The sequence below is a fragment of the Balearica regulorum genome, chromosome 3 (assembly GCF_011004875.1).
Source record: "Balearica regulorum gibbericeps isolate bBalReg1 chromosome 3, bBalReg1.pri, whole genome shotgun sequence".
Taxonomy (NCBI): domain Eukaryota; kingdom Metazoa; phylum Chordata; class Aves; order Gruiformes; family Gruidae; genus Balearica; species Balearica regulorum.
In genome coordinates, this window is record NC_046186.1 from 74,944 (window position 1) to 96,170 (window position 21,227).

Genomic DNA, 21,227 nt, shown 5'->3' on the forward strand with positions numbered 1-21,227 from the left:
GGTTGGGATAAGGACAGTTTACTAAGACAGCAAAGGAAGAGGAAAATAACAACAATACTTATAACAGAATATGTAAAGCAGGTGATACACAGTGCAATTTTCTCACCTCCTGGAACCCAATGCCCAGCCCGTCCCCAAGCAGTGATTCCTCCTCTCTGTCCAGCCCCCTTTATATACTGAGCATAACATCATATGATATGGAATGCCCCTTTGGCTAGTCTAGGTCAGCTGTCCTGGCTGTGTCCCCTCCCAGCTTCTTGTGAAAATTAACTCTATCCCAGCCAAAAACCAGGACACCATGTCAAGCCATGCTGTGCTGTGCTGTGCTGTGTTGAGCCCTGGTCATTCTGGGTCATAGTGCCCCAGCAGCTCTGCATGCCTGTCTGCTTCTTCAGTTTGCTCCCAGCAGCAGAGCACTAAAGGGCAGGGAAGGTCCCACAAGTAAAACCCATTATGCACAACATCTTGCAGCTCCACACACCTGTTTGAAGGAAAGAAGGGGCACCTGAACATAGGCATTTACAATTAACCACTGCCTGTGGACTGCAATGCAACACAGCTGGCCCTGCAGAAAACACTGCACCTAAGCCTGAGGGAGCAACAGCCTACACTGTGATGAGGATGGAGTTACCTCCAGGATAGCCAGCATCCCACAAATTAATAAAGATTGCTCTCAGCAATACTTCAAAGCATCACTGGCTCCATTCAGACTTCTCTAGCAGGTGAGCAAGAGTCCATGGTTGGACGTAGGCCTGCAGCACAATGGGGCAGAAGGGAGGCTGTTGTAGGGTGGCTGTCCCCATTACCAAACACTCAGGTGCCATAATACAGGAGCATCTCCAACTGCAGCTCTCTTCAATGTATACCTGGTAAGAACCCTGCTCCCCAGGCACAACCCATGGGGAGCAAGCAGAGCTCTGCTGGGGCCAGCTCTTGCCAAAGGCCCAGACAAGTCCCTGGGATGGCCATGGCCAGGTGAATTTTGCAAAGATAAACTCATTAATTGATGACAACGCACGTGAGGAAGGGCCATCGGAGCTGCACTGAAAGGATCAGGCTGGTGGGTGGACACTTCACATCTGCAGCTCCGTTGGTCAAGGCTTTGGCCAGCACCACCTACACCTGTGCCAAATCAATGTTGCAATGTTTCATTGTGGAGCAATGAAACCCCAGAAGGATGGGACAAGTTTCTCCCACACCTTCTAGGAGCCTTCTGCTGCACAGTCCAGAGATGCACAAGAACCCTCTGCAGGACAGGAAGGTGACTGAGGGCTCCCTCAGTCTGTCACAGCTGTGTGCAGCAGCATGGGCAGGGGCTGCATGGGCCAGCCATGTGTGCTCCCGTGAAGTGTCCTGCTGTGGGCACAAGTAGACAGCCAGTGTTGGCCCATCATGAGGCCTGCCTGGCACAGAAGCCCTCCAGGGTCCTGGACGCTGACACCATCCTTTTGCACAGTGCCCGGCCACTCTCCACACATCAGTGCCATTGCAGCAGGACAGAGCGTGCAGCCAGCCTCTGCGAGACATTAAGAAAGCGTTGCGCTGCCGTGGGACGTGCAGCCTCAGCGCAAACCCTCAGAGCAGGAGCCATGGTCTTGTGAAATAGTGCATGGGTGCATGGGAACTGCTACACCAGGACAGTGCAAGCGGGGAGGATCGTTGTGTAACAAAAGAGCGTGAACACGCTGCACGAGGGAAGACTGCATGGGGAGAATCTGCACTGGCGGCACAGCATACAGGGGGCACTGGTCGCTACTGGGGAACACGCAGGGAGCTGCGCTGCTGGTTACACGATTACGGCACGGAGTGGGGGCGGCACTGGCGGTTTTGGGGGGTACGGCTCGCGAGGCGGCGCTGGTGACTTTGGGGGTACGGCTCGGGGGCGGCACTGGCCGAGCCAGGGGGCGGTGCCGGCCGTTGCGGGGTACGGCTGGGAGGCGGCGCCGGAGTCGCTGCGGTCCCGCTCGGGGGGTGGCGCGGGGCGGAGCCGATCGGGGGAGGTCCGGGCGGCTGTTCCACCCCCCCCGCCCCCCACCCCCCCCGCGCTGCGGCCGGGGGTCGGCGCCGCTCTGTCCCGCGGCGCAGGGAGCCGGGCCGGTGCCAGGGCTGCTGCCCGGGCGGGGGCCGCAGGCCGGGGTGCCCCTGCGCCGGCCCGCCGCCATGGCCCGCTTCTCGGCGTTTCTTAACCCCGTCCTGGTGCTCTTCAGCTGCGACCTCTGCCTCGTGCGAGCCAGTAAGTGCGGCCGGGCCGACGGGACGCAGCGGGAAGGGACCGGCGTCCGCGCGTCGCCCCGCTCGCTGCCGCGGGGCCCGGCGGGCCGCCCCCTTCCCCGGGGGCCCGCGCTGCCGCCTGCGGCAGGGCCGGGCGGGGGCGCGGGGCCGGGCGAGGGACCGTGCCGGGGGCCGTCCGGGGCGGTCCGCCGCTTTCGGTGGGCCCCGGCACGGGACGCTGTGCGCCGGACTCTGCTGTGGGGTGGGGCCCCTCGCCGGACCCTCCCGCCGCCCTCCCTCGTCCCCGGCATGGCCTTGGCTCGGGGAACCCGCCGGGGCGCCGCGGCCTCCAAGCCACCCGTGCCTTCGGGACGGGTTGCGATCGCGCGGCCGTGCTGCCTTCCGTGGAGGGGCAGCAGGCTCTCCCAGGGGCACCTGGAGTCACCGCCTGGGACTTTGGCTCCCGAAGCCTCCAGCTTCTGGGCGAGGCAGTGGGGAAATGCGGGTTCTCCTTGTGCCCTCACAGAGGAGGGCCTCCCCGTTTCCCGTCCTTGCCTCTCACCAGTGAGCAGCGAGTCCCGAGAGAGTTAATGCCCCTGGGCAGGGATGCTCCAGTGCTGTAGGCTGAGCTGTGAGCTGGTCCCTGGCTTACAGGCATTCCCGTGTGTCTTCCTGCCTTGCTTTCTCTGGGCTGGTGTTTGCTAAGGCACCGAGGTCTTTAAGCACCCAGGGTACGTCTGTCCTTTCTTCCCTTGACTCATCTGAATGACCCTGTGTCAGTGGCAGCCTTCTGCTGTCTGTTTGCCCCTTGTGAGTTTACTGATGTATCACATTGAATTGCGAGTATCAGACATGTTCTGATAAATTCTGCTGCGTTTTCAGGCTCCTTGCAAAATAGGTACTCCAGGGGCTGATGGATTTAGGAAGTGCAGTCAGGGTTGTTAAAAAGGGGCCACTTATTTTTAGATGTGCAATCTGATTCTTACCTCCCTACTGCAGGGATAAGTTGGGCAAACATCTGGGTGCCCTTGAGTAGCAGTCCCAAGGGCATGGGCCGAGGGGTGGGTGAGGTCCCCTCTCCAGAGTCACAGCAGTATGGGGAGGGTGCCAGTGGGGCTGTGCTCCATTCCTATGCAGTGCCACATCTGGCAACATCACTCCTGAGGTGCATCTGTCTGGCCCCTCTTCTAACCTACAAAGCCAGGTTGCATGGCAGATCTAGTCCAGTGCTCAGCTGCCCACAGGTCAGCCCTCCCAGCTGCCCAGGCTGCAGTGCCCCTGGCTCCAGCACACAGGACCAACTCTTCCCACCTCTTCAGCAGGCCTGAAAGAAATGCACTGCTGTACTGACAGTACAAAAGGATGCGCCAGGCCTTAAGCGATTGGTCTTTCTGTGGTGGTGTCCATTTCTTAATATGGCTTTAATCAAAAGTGAAGCTGGATAACTTATAAATGATGCACAATCATTAGCGATTAATTCATTGGGCAGGGTTTAAGTGTGGCATGCTTTTCCCAGAGAGCCCGGCAGGGTGTTGGAGCATCTTGGCTTTAGAGGAACGTTTTTAATAGCTGGCTTCAGAGAGTACATTTTTTGAAGCCATTGCACTCCCAGATCTTTATGGGAACAGCTCTGGCATGAAACTGCTCTGACCTCAGCTGCAGAGCAGGCTGGAGAATGCTAGGCTTAACGTGAGGATCATATGCAAAGCTTTCTACGGTGTGAGCTGTCCTTTGGAGGTTTTGTCATAATGACTTTCAGTGAAGTCTAATCTTGCATATCCTTGGGATTAAACATTGCCCTGTGTTTCTAGGGTGAACTTCTCTAGTTTCAACTTCTGAAACTTCTTGTCCTGTCTGTCTCTTTCTGCTAGGCATGCAAATCCTGTGTGCTCAGAAACGTCTTTTCTGCAGTTTGCTGAACTGCAAACTGACCAAGGGACACTCATTTTTCCAATGAAGAAGAACTGCAGCCTGGACACCTTCAGGTCTCATTGTCACAGAGGTGCAGGTCTGCTTGCCTGGAGCCTGGACAAAGTGTGTTTACGATGCATGAGGTCTGAACCACTGACGAGCCATGTACACTGTGGCTCCGCCATTCCTCTATGTCCTCTTGCCCTCCCCTCTCTCCATTTGAGACATTTGGCAATTGGCTCTGGGTGTAATAGCAGATCATACTGGCTTTGTGTTTTGATACCAGGGTGGTATCCCCCCTGGGATGGCCTGCTGCTGCCAGTGAGTGAAGGTCCCTATGCAGGGCCTGTGCAAGCTCTGGCTAAATACAGTTCAAGCAGATACTGTCAGCCACATGTGAACCTAGCAGCATGGTTTGTGGATCAGTTCAGTGCTCTTGTTCTCAAATCATAGAGTGACTCAGCCCCAGGGCCCTGTTTCAGCACCCCCAGCCTGAAAATCTGGGCTGAGCCAGGCTGGGCTCCCTGCAGAAGCCTAGAAAATTCTTGTGCAGAGCAGGAAGCCTGCTACAAGCTCCATCCACAGACATTTTTGTTGCAGAGATGTCAGACCTTGCCTTTAATTTCCTCACATACACTTAAATGTTGGGAAATCCAACTGCCCCCTTTGGGCATGTTCAGACCTCTTCTCATTCTGTTAGATGTAAAAAACTACCTAATTTATTACTGTAGATGTATCCTGTGAAGCATCAGGTCCTTTTTTTGTCCTGAGGCCAGCTGGCAGCGTCTGGTCACATCCATAGCACTAAGCTCATGAGTTCCAAAGAGGGAAGCACATCAGTGCTGCCTACTAGGAATGGTTCATGGCTTGTGCTAACTCCTGAGCCATGCCCAAGAGTGGTTTGGGCACGTGCTGGCTGGTTCAGACCAAAGCAGTTCCTAGGACCAGTCTCTACCACTGGATTCCTGTGCTGTTCCTGACCTTATTGCATTTGTTAGCGTAGTAGCCTTGGACAACTGTTTGTCTTACACCTAAAGGCTAGCAGAAACATTGCAGCCCCCCCCCCCCCCCCCGCCTTTGAAATGTGTTGTTTCCAGTGAGCCTATGTCCTGGTGATATGGTAATATGGCAGGCTTCTGTTGGGCATGCATCAGCCCCAGTTCTCTCTGAGAATGTGTTTTCTGGGCTCTGTGGATGACCCTCCTATCTGTCTTAAGTGCCTATGGCAGACCACAAATCTGCATTTCTTAGAGTGCGAATCACAACCTTTTCCTGGTTCCATGTGGAGCTGGATATATTGAAATGTGAATGAATGCATTTAAATAGCTGACCTGCAGATATTATCTTTCCTTGTCACTCTGTGGTTGGTGGTGGTGTTACAGTTGTCTTTTTTCATGTTCTCAGGTGCCTCCTGGGGCTATTTTTCTATCTATATAAATCATAGCTTTGAACTTGTGCCACACAAGCAGCTTGTAGAAGGACATTGTCTTATTTACAGGGAGAGAGGACACATGAACAGCAGCCTCAGTGTCTTTCTTCATGCGCTCCTCTGTCTAATTTCCAGACAAAATTTGGCTTTGTATGCATGTCTGTGTACCTTTGTAGGATCCTGCCATGCTCTTAGTGCTGTGAAATCTCAAAATGGTGATGGTGCAGACCGTGGGTCAGTCGGGCCAGCTTTCTGAAGGATAGCAATGGCTGAGTGTTGCTGGCCAGCTTTGCAGCTGATGGCATTGCACTGCTGGGAAAGTCAGCTCTGCCTTCTGCATTGGGTTTTCCTCCCCGCTCTAGAGCAGGGAGTAATGCCAGGCAGATGAGATGGCCAGATTGAGTTGCATAGTGTGTTTATTCCAAGCTGCCCCATTTTTCTGTCACAGTTGATATATAAATACTGTGTCTGGGCTGCTTCCTACGCAGTTTCTGGGTGGTGTGCCAGGCATTCGTGATGTGCACATTCACAGGGCAGCCCCAGAGCTTAGAGGAGCTTGGTTTTACCATCACAGTCTTGGTTGAAGAATTGCATTAATGTAGAATTTGGATTTTCTGGACCCTACAGAAACATGAGACTTCCCTGCCAAGAATCTGCTCTGTGCCCAGACTGAGCAGGAGCACGTCATGCCAGGCAGCCCAGCTTCTGCTGGTGCTGGAGCTGAATGAAGTAAACTTTTCAACAGATGAACATCTGAGCCCTTGTGAAGAACTGATATGAAGGTTATTCTCCTCTCTTATAGCAGGGTCTCTGCAGTGCTCTGAGACAGGCTGCAGGGACTTGACTTTTCACGTGATTTTTTGCTGCAAGGACTGGTTAAATTGCCATGCCAGTCTCTTCAACTATAATTCTGTTTTGCTCAGGACAGGCCTTCATGCATTTCCCATTTTGATGTCTGCAAGGTGGAAGGAGCCTTCTGGGGGCCCTTCGTGTCTTTAGCTGGGTCTGACAGCCTGAGCACATGGTCAGCATTGCTAATCCCTTTTACATGGAACATGTATTATGAGCAATGGGCTATGTCTGCCACTGCAAGCAAGCCCTTTAGAGAAGAGCCAGTCAGATGCCTCGCAAGTTTGTCCTCCTTCCCCGCTGTAGGACACTGCAGAAGGTGAGGTGTGCAGTGAGCACATTTCTCACCAACAGCCAGGCAGGGAGTAGTCCTGGCCAGCAAGCGAAGACTGCCAAAGCCAGCGGCTGCGACTGAGGGGTAGCTGCACAGGCAGGGAGTAGCTTTGTGCCTGCAAACCTCTCCCCCATGCAATGGACAGTTGCCCACTAGCCCAGGAAGCACCATGCCATGCATGTGTTGCTGCTGGCAGGGACTCAGCCTTGTGCACCTGCTGTGCCACTCCTCTCCTGGGGACAGATTCACTGAAGAAGCTGCCCCTTTTAGCCCTGGCCAATGTGCTGCCATGGGCAGGTGTTGGAGAGGCCCCCCCATGGTGGTGTGCATGGGCGAGTGCCTGTTCTGAGACATCTTCTTTTGCCTCTTTCCTGTGCCTTGCCTCGGTCCATCCCTGGCTCACCCAGACAGGCCACCGTCCCCTGTCAACGTGACTGTGACGCAGCTGAAGGCAAACTCTGCCACAGTCTCCTGGGACGTCCCAGAAGGAGACGTGGTCATCGGCTATGCCATCTTACAGCAGGTATCCAGGCTCTGTCCCCAGGGGGCTGGGGACCCCTCTCATTGATTAGCAGCATGCTCCTATGTCAGCCCTTTTGCCGCAGTTTGGAGCTCCTTTGGCAGCTGCCTGAGGACACCTCTGCTGTTGAGCAGCCCTTGCCAGGGCGCCCTGAGCCATCCATCCTGGTGGGAGGCAGGAGACTGTGGGCTGCACTGGGGGTAGCTGTCCCTCCAGTGGCTTCCCTGCAATTTGTCCGGATGAGGATGGTGCTTCACCCATGACATAACCCTTCTTTGCCTGCCTTGCTCTGCCTCCACAGCCCCAGATGATGGTGGCTTCCCCAGGGAGGTGCCTGGCTCTCAGGCCACACAGGGATGCTGCATAGCAAAGTGCTGGCCAGCCTGGCCCACCCCAGGGGTAGATGATTGCCCGGGAAGGGAGGAGTAAGGGCAGTGTGCCCAGCATAGCCCTGCAGACAGGGGCCTGTGCCTGGTGCAGCTGGGGACAGCCTCCTGGGGATGACAGCTCTTCACTCTGGCAGCGGCAAGATGGACAGATGCAGCGTTTCATCCGGGAGGTTAACACCACCAACCGGGCCTGCGTGCTGTGGGACTTGGCGGAGGATGCTGATTACATCATCCAGGTGCAGAGCATCGGCCTGTATGGAGAAAGCCAGGCCAGTAAGCGTGTCCACTTCCGGACCCTGAAGGAGACGGACCGCCTCCCTTCCAACAGCTCCAACCAAGGTGAGGCAGCTCCTTCCAGCTCACCCAGGTGCTGCCGGTGGGGCCACACCTGGAGGTCTCCACAGCACACGGGCAGGGATCCAGCAGTCAGCGAGGAAGGTGCTGCCCTGAGCAGCAGGCTGCTTGGGACATACAGGGTCATAACAGGTAGCAAGGTTGTACAGGCTGCTGTTGTGTCCGCTATGACCATGGTAATGTCTCCAAGTCCTGGTTTACAGCTGTCCTATCCCAGGTCTTGGCACCCTGTTCAGCTAAGCAGGCTGTGGCCAGGACAACTGCTGCAGCCTACTCAGCTGCTGCCTGTAGGAAGCAAATACTGAACAGGCTTTCAACTCTCCCAGCCTGCAAGCTACCAAAGGACAAGTGACAGAGCCCCACAGTCTCCTTTCCTACTCATATCCATGTTGTGCCTTCTTGCCTTGGAGTTGCCTACATGCTGGTCCATGAGAGATGATGCAAGAATCCAAGCGAGATGATACTCAGAGGGTATCCCCTGAGCACAGGAGTCTGTCTCCAGCCATAAGAGGGGGACTTGAGAAGAGTATAACAGGACAAGCAAATGGCTTACTCAGACCTTTTGTGTTCAACTCAGGGCCTTCCCTGCAGGGAGGAACCTCGATGATTACTCCCATGTGTTGTGCAGTCCCTACTTGAACCCAAACAAGCTGTTAGAATCCCTGACTGCCTTTGGTAGTGAGGATGGTTTATCTGACAGAGGAAAGCCACAGGTTGCATGTCCTCTCCCCAGCCAAGATGTCATCCCACACCCGTCCTTGTTTGGGGGAGGTGGGCCTCTCTCCTCTGGAGCTCCTTCTCAGATCCTCGAGTGTTACTGGTCCTGAAGTAGGTTCTGGTGGGAGGGTATCTGCTGCCAGGCCTGCCTGCGTTCTCTTCTCTGCAGGTGACATCACCATGGAAGGTCTGGACAAAGACAGGCAGCTGCAGACAGGCGAGATTATCATCATCGTGGCTGTGCTGCTCATGTGGGCAGGTGAGTGCCACAAGGAACATTCTGGCAGGCTGGGGCAGAAGTGTGGTCCAGGGTCCACAAAGAGGATGGGGCTCAAGAGAGTGCAGAGGCATATTGGTACAGGTCTGGCATCCTTTCCAGTAAGTCTGTTGAGCCTCTGTAGGAGCTCGAGCCAGTGGGATAAAAGGAGCAACCACAACCACTGCTCAGCAGTGATGGCCTGAAGCATGTGGGCTGGCTGGCCTGACTGCTGTGCTGGAAGAGCAGGAGACAATGTGGGACCCAAGCAATACAGAATTACAGGGTGGGAGCATCCCAGATGACATTAACTGTCATGTAACTTGGACCTTAGCTAGCTTGTCTGACATCTGATAGCACTGCTGCACTGGCCGGTAGTCGCTGTGCCTTAATCTGCTAAAACTGTAAGATGGGTGATTTGCTCCTGTACAGCACTTGATTAAAGCCAGTGCTCTAGCAAATAGCAGGTTGCCCTGGGAGCAGGGAGGCCTAGGAGATAACACTCTGTTTCTGACTGGTTACACGCAGCTGCTGTGAACGGGAAGTCATTTGTCCCTTACTCCATTCCCAGTAAATGTGGATTTTCTAGTGGCATCTTGCAGGAATCTCTCCTTGTCCTATCCCTGAACACTGGAAGAAAATACAAGATGGCTGCTGCTAGCTTACACCTTGTGCAAGTTAGTGTGTCAGAGTGCCAACAGGGAGAAATCAGGTCCAGTCTGTGGGTGGCTGTGATAACGCACTGTGGTTTGAATGGGTCCAACACACCTAATGATTACAGTTCAAATCATTGCTCCAGAGTCCTGCATCCAGGGTCCCAAGGTATGGGGTGTACACTGTGTGAGATGGGTCTGTAAAACCATGACAGAGTGATTGACTCCACAGTCAGTTTGCAAGACAGAACAAAGCCAAGGGCTGGCTTTTGTGAAGGTTGCAAGCACGGGACCAATAACTTTAGTGCCTTGCTGGAGGCACTCAGAAACCCACTCAGCTGCTCACTGACCTCAAGAGCTGTCCTTCTCCAAGCGCCTCAACATCTGCCTATGGCCTCAGAGCGCTGAGCCATAGGTACTGAGCCCCTCATGTGTGCCCTGATGGCTTTAGCTGCATCTGTGCCTCATCTGCCCCAGGGCAATGAGCTGGCCACACATGTAGAGGTGCCTGGGGTGGTCCAGGCTGACACGGAGGGTGTGGGTGACCAGTACCCCAAGGTGTCCTGGGCCTGGCTGCTTTCCAGCTGGGATGCTGTGGGAAGGAGAGGCAGCATGAGGGAGTCCTTCATCCCCTGTGTTTCGGCAGCCGTGATCGCCCTCTTCTGCAGACAGTATGACATCATCAAGGACAACGACTCCAACAACAACAAGGAAAAGACAAAGCCATCCTCAGAGCACAGCACACCAGAGCGACCGAGTGGAGGGCTGCTGCGGAGCAAGGTGAGTGGGGAGGGCTGGCAGGAGGTATGGCATATGACATCTGCTGTGGCTTGCTGCCTGCACAGTTTCTGGCTCTCTCCAGAAACAGAAACACCCCAGCTCATGCTCTCACCCTAAAAACAGGGGGTTTAGGTGCAGTGAGCCTGCTTTCTGTGGGGCAGTGTGTGTGCCCCATGGGTGATTGCAGGAGAAATATTGGGAGAGATGGCAGGATCTAGGATGCATTTAGGGTGGCTCCCACATTGCAGTGTGATACCTGCCCTCTCACTGTAACAGCCCCTCCACCATGCCCCTCCAAGGCTGCACCTCTTCTGCATCCCAGAAATAGGTCTAGTTCCTGCCTGTTCAGGCAGGAGGTGGACAAGCTGACAGCCGTTCTTACGGTTTCTGCACTGGTCTATTGCTGCTCACTTTCTGCCTTCACTGGGGCCTGCTCCAGGCCATCACCACACAAGTTGTTCGTGGGAAGGACCCCAGAGCCCCTTCCCCACCCTAATGGAGGTACTGTGCCAGGCTATGGATGGGGAGGGAGCAGTACTTTCATCTGGCTGTTCCCTCAGCAGCTGACACTTCTCCCTTTGTTACTTGACGGTGATTTATAACCCTGATGCACGTGCTCTAAAGGGATCTTGCATTAGGTTTTCCCTTATGTCTCATCTGCCTCCTCTATTGATGGTGGGAACTCTACTCACTGTGTTGTCTAACTGCCCCTCTGCTGCCACATCTTGGTTTCCAGCATATGTCTGGAGCAGAAATTTCCTGTTTGGACTTCAAGGCCCCATTTCTCCTCCTCCAGATTTTCCAGCTTGCCGATTACTCCTTGCCAAAAAGATACCTCCTCTTGGATCTCTGCTCTAAACTGACCCTGCTCATAAAGGGCTGCAAAGAAAGGCTTGTTCTTGCTGCTTGCGAAGTTCACCTGTACAGGGCTGACGTACCTCAGTTTGTCTCTTTGCATTCACCATACTCTTGGCATCCTTGCAGGTGACAATACTGCAAGTTTGCTCTGGCAGTCCTTAATTACAGAGCTGGGAACAAGATATAAGAAAGAAAAAGCTCTGCGTTCGCTTCCCCTCCTGGCTTCAGCGCCAAGCTGCTGTTAGATAGCAGACAACGGTGCAGCCCTTGATCTGAGACCTGTTATAAAGTGTGGTCTCTGTTATAAAATGTGGTCGTGGAGACACTCACCTCCTGCATCTTGCTTCAGCATGCAAGGGTTGAACTACAGAACACATGTGCAGCAACCAGAACCCTTTCCCTTCCCCTTCTCTGGATTCACATATCTGCTGTGCTTTTCAATGAGCGTGTTCTTTTTAGTGTAAAGGAACGTGCCTGCTCGTGCTTGCAGCAGTTCTTGAGAAAAGCCACTTCCCCACTTGCAGCTTTTGGTTCCCTTGGCACAGGCCAGAGCTGTTACAAGGGGCATGGCAGTAACATGTCCTTACAAGGGGCAAGGTGCCTGGCATTCCACAGGCCTCATCTGTCCCTCCACAGCGGTCATCCCATACTTCGTGGATTCTCTGCCACATGGCAGATGTCCTCCTACCCCATCACTTATCTTTTCTGCTCTGACCCTGCACCTGCCTCCTCTCCGAGGGCAGCAGGTAGCATGGCTACCACTAGGGACCAGGCAGAAGTCACCAGACATCTGTAAGCCTTGGATGCTGAAGAGCATGGGGGGGGGGGGGGGCGAGGCTGGTTCACCCAGGAGTACTGGGGCATAGCAGTGGGCAGAAAGGCTTCCTGGGGAGACAGGTGTGTGGTTGAAGGGACTCACCTGGAAGGAAGCAGCAGGCAATGCAGCTGAGCTATGTGAACCTTTCTGCCAGGAGAGCACATCAGTGGAAAAGGCTGGGGTTTCAGGGTTAGTTCCCTTGGTCTCCTAAGGGAGACGCTGAAGCAAGGTCTCTGCTGCAGCTTGCCAACACCTCAGCTCAGGGCAGAGGGCTGAGCTGCAGCTGGCAGCCCTTTGGCAGAGGAGGTCTGCTGGTCTTAGTGCCTGCTGTGGGAGGTTGGGGCTCTGCCATGGGGTCTGCAGTCCAGGGGCTTAGCAAAGCAGGGCCTTAAAGCAGATTTTTCTTTCATAGAAGAAGTCTCCCTCGGTCAATATAATTGAGGTGTAAGTGCAGCACCAGCTCTGCATCTGGGGTCCTGGGCGTCCTGCCAGAGCCAAAGCAGGCCTTGGAAGAAGAAGCAGCACCAGGCACCCAGCCTGGAACTCTGCATGCGAAGATCCTCGTATCAGAACTTATGCTTTCCCAAGGGTGCCTGTCCAGGGATGTGCATGGAGCCGGCTCCCAGCCATGCATGCAGTGTGCGGCCCTGCCCATCCCGCATGCCTGGCCCTGCTCCCCTGCCGCTGCAGAGCGCGGAGCTGAGAAAGGGTGGCGGGCCACACCACCAGCCCAGGGGGGAAAGCCTAGGGGAGCAGAGGGGCTGGTACGCTGGCTTGAGGGGAGTCAATGTCTCTGTGCACTGGCTTGGCCAAAGGCCTGGGTGCAACTGTATGATGCCAGATGCCTGCCTGGCAGGCAGCCTGGAGCAGACCTTGCTCTCAGCCACTATATCTGGGCTTGGAGGTCTGCCTATGGGGGGGCAGGAGCTGCTCCCCTTTTGGCCCTGAGACTGAGGGGGTGGGGCAGTGCAGGCATTTGCCCCAGTGCTGCCAGGGAAGTCTTGGCCAGGTGGCAGGAGGGGTTTGTCTGTGGGGCTGGGCCCAGTGAGCACAGCTGAAGAGTGAGCCCCTGCTGGAAAACAGGGCTCCACTGCACCTCATCATTGCTGTGCAGGGGCTTCAAGGCCTCTCCCTGCTACAGGGGACAAAGACACAAACAAGCACGAGGAACTAGTGCTGCTACAGTGCTTGGCTGGCCTGCAGAGCGTGCAGCCAGGTCAGGGAGTATTGGCAGGAGCCATTCTGTGGGGTGGTGTGAGCCCCACAGAGCTATGGGAGCAGGCAGTGGCCGGGCATGGCTATGGCTTTGCAGTTTCCCTAGTAGGGCTCAGTCTTGACACATTCAAGCTGTTTGTGGGAGAGCTGCTGAGCACCCTGTGAGCAGTGCGATGCCTGTGCTCCCTGGAAAAGATAATGTGGTGAGGCCCAGCAAGGTCTCAGTAAGCTCAGCAGGATGTCCGTTGCAGAAGTCATCACCGCTCTGGGGACAACCCTAGCTTCAACAGCATCACATCCAGCTCCTGGCTCCTTCTGTCTTGCAGGGATATAGTCATTGCTGATGCTCCCACTCCTGGAGCTGGTGCCATGGCCAGCACCAGGTTGGCTGATGTGACACAGACCTGTTGGAAAGGGCTGGCCCTGAATGCCCAGAGCTAGTGGACTGCTGGCTCACAGTCTCATGCGAGGACATGAGCCATTGACCACTCTGGGGCTGGTGAAGTGGTGATGGCTGGACTGTGCATGTTTGCTCCTCAGAGCCTGCAGGGAGGAGTCTCTCGGTGGGTATCTGCACTGCTCTGCATCTGAGGCTGCACCCAGGCATGCCCCCTTGCTGGTGGTAGGAGGAAACAGGGTGATATGAGGAGGCTCTCTGCTGCAGAGATGGCAGTTGGTGCCCTGGCTGCTGCTCTCCCTCCATGCTCTGCAGCCTGTGAACTGGGGTGCTGGCTCTACAGCCCTGGACTCAAGCATCACAAGATCCAGCGTCTTCCAGGAATAAACCTCCCAGTAAAGCACTTTCAAGACTCTTCCTTCCAGGTGCTGCTCAGCTACTGCTGCAGGACTAGGTGGGGAAGGGACAAGATAAGCAACTCCCTGTGGCAGGGTCTTTTCAATAAAAGCATCCTGGCTCAAAGGCAGCGTTGTTCCTGCAGAGTTGCAGGTCTCTGTGCGTGTGTGTGTGCGCATGTGTGTAAATGTACCAGCACTTCTTGAGCACATGTGTATGGTCCTTAGAAGGAGACCTGTTCTTGCATACCATGCAAGAGCTGCAGGTCCCCTAAGGTCATCTTGCATGCATCTCTCTGACCTTTGAGAGAGGGCTGTCAGGGATATACAAGAGGTTTTTAAAAAGCTCTGGTGCCCTGGAAAATGTTTAGAGGTGCTATCCTGGAGAGTCAGAGCAGACACGTGCCTATCAGGAGTTGTTTAACCAGACCAGCGGCACACACAAAGAAACAAAGGAGCAAGACTGTGCTGCAAAGTCAAGGAGCTGGGGTAGTCACCAAAAAAATACTGCAAAATGGACTGGTTGTGGCCAAATAAAAAAGGAGCACATAAGTCTGTCACATTAAATGTAAAAGCAGGTTGTGATGTTGAGGCAAAAAAGAAACCCTCCCTCCCAAAAAGATCCCAGCCACCACTCCTTCTCAGACCATGGCAGTGCAGGAAGGCAGGGAACTGCAGAGATGAGTGCTACACAAGAAAGGCAGCAGCAATGTTGGAGAAGAGGTATTTTTCTGAGGCATGTATGTGCGCATTACCTGTGAATGAGTCTGGTAGCACCAGCACAGTGCAAATGCCTGACACGATGCCAGGGCAGAGTAAGACATGCACACATAACACAGACCACCCCCCGCCCCCAGCACCAGCACCACAGTGGTACAAGGAAAGGGCTCTGTGGCTCATGCAGAGCAATTCTGGCACATCAGTTTAAGACAGGTTGGACAGTGTTAGCACATGTGTGTGGGTGATAGTGAACCAATTGCTAGCTTGTACATTACTAAGCCAGAACCGACTTGGCAAAAGCTCTCACACACACAAAGCTGAGATAGGGGCTGGGGAAGGCTTTCACGCACTGCAGCAACAGCTAGTTAAAGCCAGGAATAACAGCAGAACTGGCACCCATGAAGTCCTGCAAGAAGCCACATAGGGCTACAGCGGTCAGCATAGTCACAGCAAAGAGCACGCTGCAGCAACCAGAGACTGTTAACCTGCTTGGAGCACTTCTGTCTGGAGATGTGACCGCTACCAGGCAGCAGGGTAGACACACCCCCCCACCCCACCCCCGCCCCCCCTAGTGGCAGGAGATGGTGACCAACTTATTCACAGGACACAAGCAAAGGATGAGTGAAGCAACCGGCATTAGCAGCAGCGTTGTCGCCCCCTCAGCACAAGCTGCAGCACTCAAGGTGCAGGACGGCATGGACACCAAACATCCTGGTTCAACACAGGGCAGGAAGCCACATCAAGGGCTGTTAAACCCACACCACCAACAGGTCAGTCATCCCTCAGTGCTGGAAGCTGAGGCTGTGACAATGACCTGCTCACCCTAGCAATCCCAAAAACATCTACGGGTTGCTCTGTGCCCTCAGCTGTGAGAGGAAAGGCATGAGACCATGCCTCAATGCACAAAACCACAAGTGAGAAAAACAAAGCACAGCTCTGACTGACCTGCAGGGACCCAAGCCTCCCTAGAGTGCAAACTTTCCTCACAGCACCTGCCCATGGCACTCGGTGGGAGACCAGCTCTGTCGCCCCAGGCTGCACACAGTAAGTACTGCTCAGCTGCAGCTGTCAGTGTCACCAGCCTTAGAAGGGGAGATGTGCTGCGATGTGACAGGAATCCAGCAGCAAGGTCCTCAGCCAGAAAGCAGCTGCAAACTGTTACTTGCCAGAGAAACCATCTGCTGGCTGCAGCCTCCCCTGCTCTCTCTGGGGAGGGAAACCAAGTGCACAGCTTGCCCATGTCTCCAGACCACAGCCAGGCATGCAGCAGGACAAAGGCACCACAGAGCAGGCACACAGGGGAAGAGACTGAGACCTGTTGGCATACAGGGGGCTTGTGTCCTCCCTGGCCTCAGCATGGTCAGCCATCAGCTCCCATCTGTGCAGATGACATTCCCAGGTGCTCAAGACATACCAGTCCAGCACAGCCTGGACCAGCTCCCCCATCAGATAACAAGGGCCACCCTGGGCCCTGGCAGCCCTCAGCACAGGGGAAATAGCTCCTTCAGGGCCAGCAGCTGAGGAAGATGGAGCTCCAGGGAAGCTGCAGGCTCCATGAGCTCAGGGCACAGCCCAGGCCCTCACTGCAGGTGAAGAAACCTCACTGCAGGCAGTGCAGCAGAAAACACGGTACCTTGCACACTTGTGCATTGCACCCCATCCAGCACTCAAACCCAAATGACAACAGTAAAAAAAAAACCCCCTCAGTTTATTTCGCTATAAAGGCAGAGCTTTCCTTTAAAAACCAGCTCATTTCACTAGCGAGAGGGTATGGGGCTAAACTGCAGGGGTAAGGCCTTCCTCCCTCACTCCTCCAGGCCAAGAGCTATTGCTTCCTGAGGGTCACACACACACCAAGCAAGTCCTCCACCATCTCCAGGGGGCCACTCAGCCTCAGCTGGTCCCCAGTCTCCACCACTAAGAGCAAGGCAGGAGAAACAAGTGAGGCAGGTCAGACACAGTGCAGTCTGAGAAGCACTGTCTGCATCCTGTGGGCTCAGGGCACTTGGGGTGGCTCTGCATGCGCTGGGAGCAGGCAGAGCGAGGAGCACCGGTCCACCAGCCTGAGCTGGGAGCAGGGAGCAACTGCAGTTTGAGGCGACTCATGCAGGCGGAGAGCAGGACAAGGAGCAGGTGTCACAGTCTGTACGCTGCATGGCAGCAGTGCCAGCAGACTCTGTGCCTGGTGGGCAGTGCCAGGGGTAGGCACTGTCTGGCCCAGGTGCAGGCACAGGGTGAATCCTGAGTGGCTGGTCCATTGTTGCAGAGATTTGGGTTAGCCCAGAGGAGTCTTAGGGTCAGCAGTCCTGGGGCCAGCTGTGGGGAGGTCTCCAACCCTTCCCAGCCCCTTCCAGCTGTCTGGGGGTTGCCCCAAGCGGTAGCACAGTAGCTGTGCAGTAGGAGAGCTCGCTCTGGGCACAAGAGGTGCTGACTCTGAAAAGCAAGAGAGAGGAAGACCCAGTCCATGAGGCATGCGGTTGGGAACCTAGCACAGCCTAGGAAGGGAAGCAGACCTTCCCAGGTGAGCCATCAGCCCCCTCCCCCTGCAGAGGACATGCTGGGCGATGTGGCAAAGCAGCACTGAAGGAACTTACCTGCTGGGCTGTGGGCTCTCCTCCCCAGCTCCTCCATGCTGCTTTGTAAGAGAACAGAGCACCCATCACACCCCAAGCAAGGCCTCCTGAGAGACGCAGCATGCTCACATCCCTGATAACACAGGCATGGTACAGCAGTACCAGGCATTCAGAGTGCAGAAGGTCCTAGCCCACTTGCTACCAAACCCTTTCCCTACACCTGCCTCTCCCGAGGCTGCAAAGCCGTATCTCCTTCCCATCAGGAGCCCCCACGTACAAAGGGCTACCACTTCACAGTGCCGCAGACATAGCTCCAGTGTGTGCGTGCACTGGTTCCTGGCTGATACCAGCTCAGACCAGGCTCAGCCCTGCAGTGCTGACAGGCCCCAGCCAGGTGCCAGACACATGGAGAACAGCCACAGTGGAACAGGCCTCTCATACCCACTGGCACTTCTGCAAAGACCTATGGGTTAATCCTCCATTGCTGGACTGATACCATCAACTCAACCCGAGGCCTTAGTCCACGTAGAAGTCAGCATGACCAGGCCTCCATCCTGGTCCAAGCCCCAGGGAAATCAGTGGGAGGAAGATAACTCTGAGTCCCACCTGAGAAGCACGTCTGAATAGGCTAGCCTCAGCAAAGAGTGGCAGAAACAGAACAAGTAACATCTCTGGGTACATCCTGAGGGTCACCACCTGTCCCCCACAGCACTGCAAAAGCCAAACTGCAAGATCTGCCCCTCCACAGCTCAGGTCCCTGTTCACTCGACGTCTCAGCTGACAAGCAGAGAAAGCAGCAGGAAGCTCCCCCTTGCTCCCACGCAGATCTCCTCCATGCTCCCGCCATGCCCATGGCCCCAGCAGCTCCCCTTGCACAGCGCACAGAGCAGGAAACAAAAGAGGGTTCATTAGAGAGATTCCTGAACACAAGCAGCAGCTCACTACCTACCCAGATAAGGTTTCACCGACATTATCTTCCTCCTCATCTTCCTCCTCCTGGCAAACAAACAAACAAATAAACCAAAAAACCACTGTGACACCTCACTGCCTGGACAGGTCTCTGCCAGGAGCGAGGCTGGGCTGCCCAGAGTCTGTTCTGGAGCAGCAGGGCAGTCCCTGGCCCCTTCACAAGACAGTCACCCACCAGGCATGGCACAAAGCGTGCCTATAGGCAGTAGGGGGAAAGATAGCACCTGCGGTGCTGGGCTGCTGGAATCCTCAGGCACACAAGGGGAGAGACAGATCATGACTCTTCTCACATCCCCTCCAGCCAGCAGAGCACCAAACACAGGCTGTGAGCAGGGAACAAGCTGAGACAGCTGCTGCACACAGCATACCTTTGCCCAGAGATAGGAGTGGGGTGAGCACATCTTGCAGCTAGAGGGCCAGGCAGAGAACCACCTGCGAGCAGGCTGTAAGCAAGTATGACCCCCAGCACTGCCAGGCTGGACCAGCACTGGAAACATGAGGCCAAGGACCAAGCGTCCAGAGGCTCCTGGGCAAAGACATGGTGAAACCAGCAACACTGGCAATGCTTCGATTGGCTCCAGACATGCAATAGGTGTCATGCAGATGGGCAGGGCTGAACCTTAGCCCAGACTGGCAAGATGATGACCACAGGGTCCTCTCCTTCAGAGACACTGTCTCACCCCTAGCCATGGCACCAAGTGTGCAGAACAGGTCCCAGCTCCCTGTTTAACAATGCCAGCAGAGGAGGGCTGAGGGCTGCAGCAATGTTGGGCCTGACAGGAGAGCTCCTGGAGCAAAGACCACCTGAGGAACTGTGCCTGCCTTGTGAGCCAGACATGTCAGGCCACCATGTGTGAGGGAGGCTGCGCAGATATCAACAGGTCCTGGAAGGTCAGGAGGAGGGAGCTGTGTAAGGGTTACTCTTTTCCTACCCTAATGCGAGACAACCCTGGGCATGGGCCAGACTTGCACATACTGTACCCCAAACTGGTGTCTGAAGGGAGGGCTCCCCGGGGGGGCTGTCTCACTTGGTCTGCCGGGCTCACTGCTCTCCAAGACACATGAAGGGTGAAAGGGCTGTTCCTGCCTAGAGCCTGGGACAGGGCAAAAGCAGCAATGTTAGTGCCTGCAACCTGGAGAAGGCCCAGCAGAGGATGTACAGGCAGGACTGTGGGCAAGAGACAGATACCCCTGCAGCACTCAGGGGAGGATGCAAACAAGGGTGCAGGAACACTGCTCAGGGCAGGTAACACAGGGTCCTGAGCTGTGCTACAGCTCAGCAATGCAGAAGAGATCACCATGGATAGCAGGGATGCCCCCCACCCTGCCCCAGCCAGATGGCGCCATGGCAGAGAACACAACAGCAGGGACAACACTCTCCCTGCTTGGTGTTTCACCAGCCAGGTAGCGAGACATCTCTCCTCCACACAGCCCATGACAGGGTCCTGCACTGGAGACCCCTATCCTAGGGCTAGGCAGAGGGACATGTTTGAGAAATTTCTCCTACCTGCATGTGCTGCTTCCCAGAGATCAAGTGCCATCTGGAAGGCCTGGGCCACGGTCAGAGTCACAGCCTGAGCCTGCATACAGGAAAGAGAGGGAATGTCTGCTTCCATCTGGGCCCTCAAGCCAGGAGACCCCCCCCACCATGAAATCTGAGAGCCCCCAGGCCTCCCTCACTGCCTTTCTCTGCAGCGCACACACACACCGAAGGCCAGGTCTCAATACTGTGTTGGTCTGCCCATGTGGGCCAGCCATCCCCAAGAGGAGAACCCAGAGGACAGAATGACCTCCTTTTGCTCACCACCTGCCTCTGCAGTGTGTGAGCACACATGGTCCCCAGCTCCATTTCCAGCTGCGGTGCACAGAGGTAAGGGCCTTCTCTCTCTGAAGGGGGAGAACAAAGGCCCTTGCTCCCACCCTTACCTCACGGAGCCAAGAGCAGAAGGGAAGTGCTTACAATCTTCTTCTTGGGTGAGAGGAAGGCATGGCACTCCAGCGCCCCGCTCTCCTGGCTCTGGGCAACATAAGCGAAGACTTTGTTCTGCAGTTTGTCTGTTGTGCAGTACGAGATCCTGCAGGCAGAGAGGAGCTGCTCAGGGCAATAAGGGACCCCAGCACAGGTCTTCTGCTGTGCTCCCAGCACACCAACCAGCAGTGCTGACAGCCTAAGGCTTTCATCTGCCCCAGATGATCAGGTAGCCCAATCCCCCAGCAAGGGCCAGAGGCTGCCTGGCACCTACAGCTAGTAAGAGATCTCTGCACCCACAGGCCTTCCCTCCTGTGCTGCCTCAGTGTGCTTCCTGGTCCTCTGATGCCCACTTTGACCCAATGTATGAACTCAAGCACTGGGACAAAAGGAGCATAGAAGGGTGGGTGACTGCCTCCAAGGACATGATTGGAGGTCAGGCAGCAGGATGGTCTGCCTTAGCACATCAGCTCTGGTGCTAAGACCCAAATTTTGCACCAATGAGATGTCCTGTCTCTGCTTCCCATCTAGCCACCAGCCTGCAGCCACACTCCCCTCACACCCCGCACCCACAGACACCCAACCCAGCCAAAGCACAGCTGGTAGTTAAAAAACTCCCACATTAGCTCTCACAGCAACTGCCTTTAGCCAACCTGAGTAAGCTGCAGTCTATGGCACCTTCATGCCCTTGCAGCCAGAAGAGCAGTCCTTTGTCAGTGGAGAGAGACAGACATGCAGTCCTGCCCTAACTGTGGGGCTTTCCAACCACCAGCTTTGACATCCTGCTTGAATGCCAGAAGAGACAAGCAAGGCCCAGGGAAGAGACAGATGGACTGACCCGGAACTCAAGGCCACCCAGGACCCTGCCTGCATTCAGCCCCAGGCAGTGCTGTGGGTCACAGCAGGGAGAG

At 55.4% G+C, this 21,227-nt stretch overlaps 1 protein-coding gene across 13 annotated transcripts in view; it reads left to right on the forward strand.

Annotated features, from left to right (window-relative positions):
- The first annotated feature begins 2,011 nt into the window (after positions 1-2,011).
- Positions 2,012-21,227, forward strand: part of IFT172 (intraflagellar transport 172) — a 62,792-nt gene continuing 43,576 nt past the window's right edge. For 3 of the 13 annotated variants that reach the window (XM_075750120.1, XM_075750121.1, XM_075750122.1), the window contains exons 1-5: positions 2,024-2,233; positions 7,142-7,257; positions 7,778-7,982; positions 8,884-8,973; positions 10,270-10,403. In XM_075750120.1, coding sequence (XP_075606235.1) covers positions 2,161-2,233; positions 7,142-7,257; positions 7,778-7,982; positions 8,884-8,973; positions 10,270-10,403 — 618 coding nt within the window. In that variant the 5' untranslated portion in view covers positions 2,024-2,160. The other 10 variants (XM_075750134.1, XM_075750132.1, XM_075750133.1 and 7 more) reach the window with 10 other exon arrangements.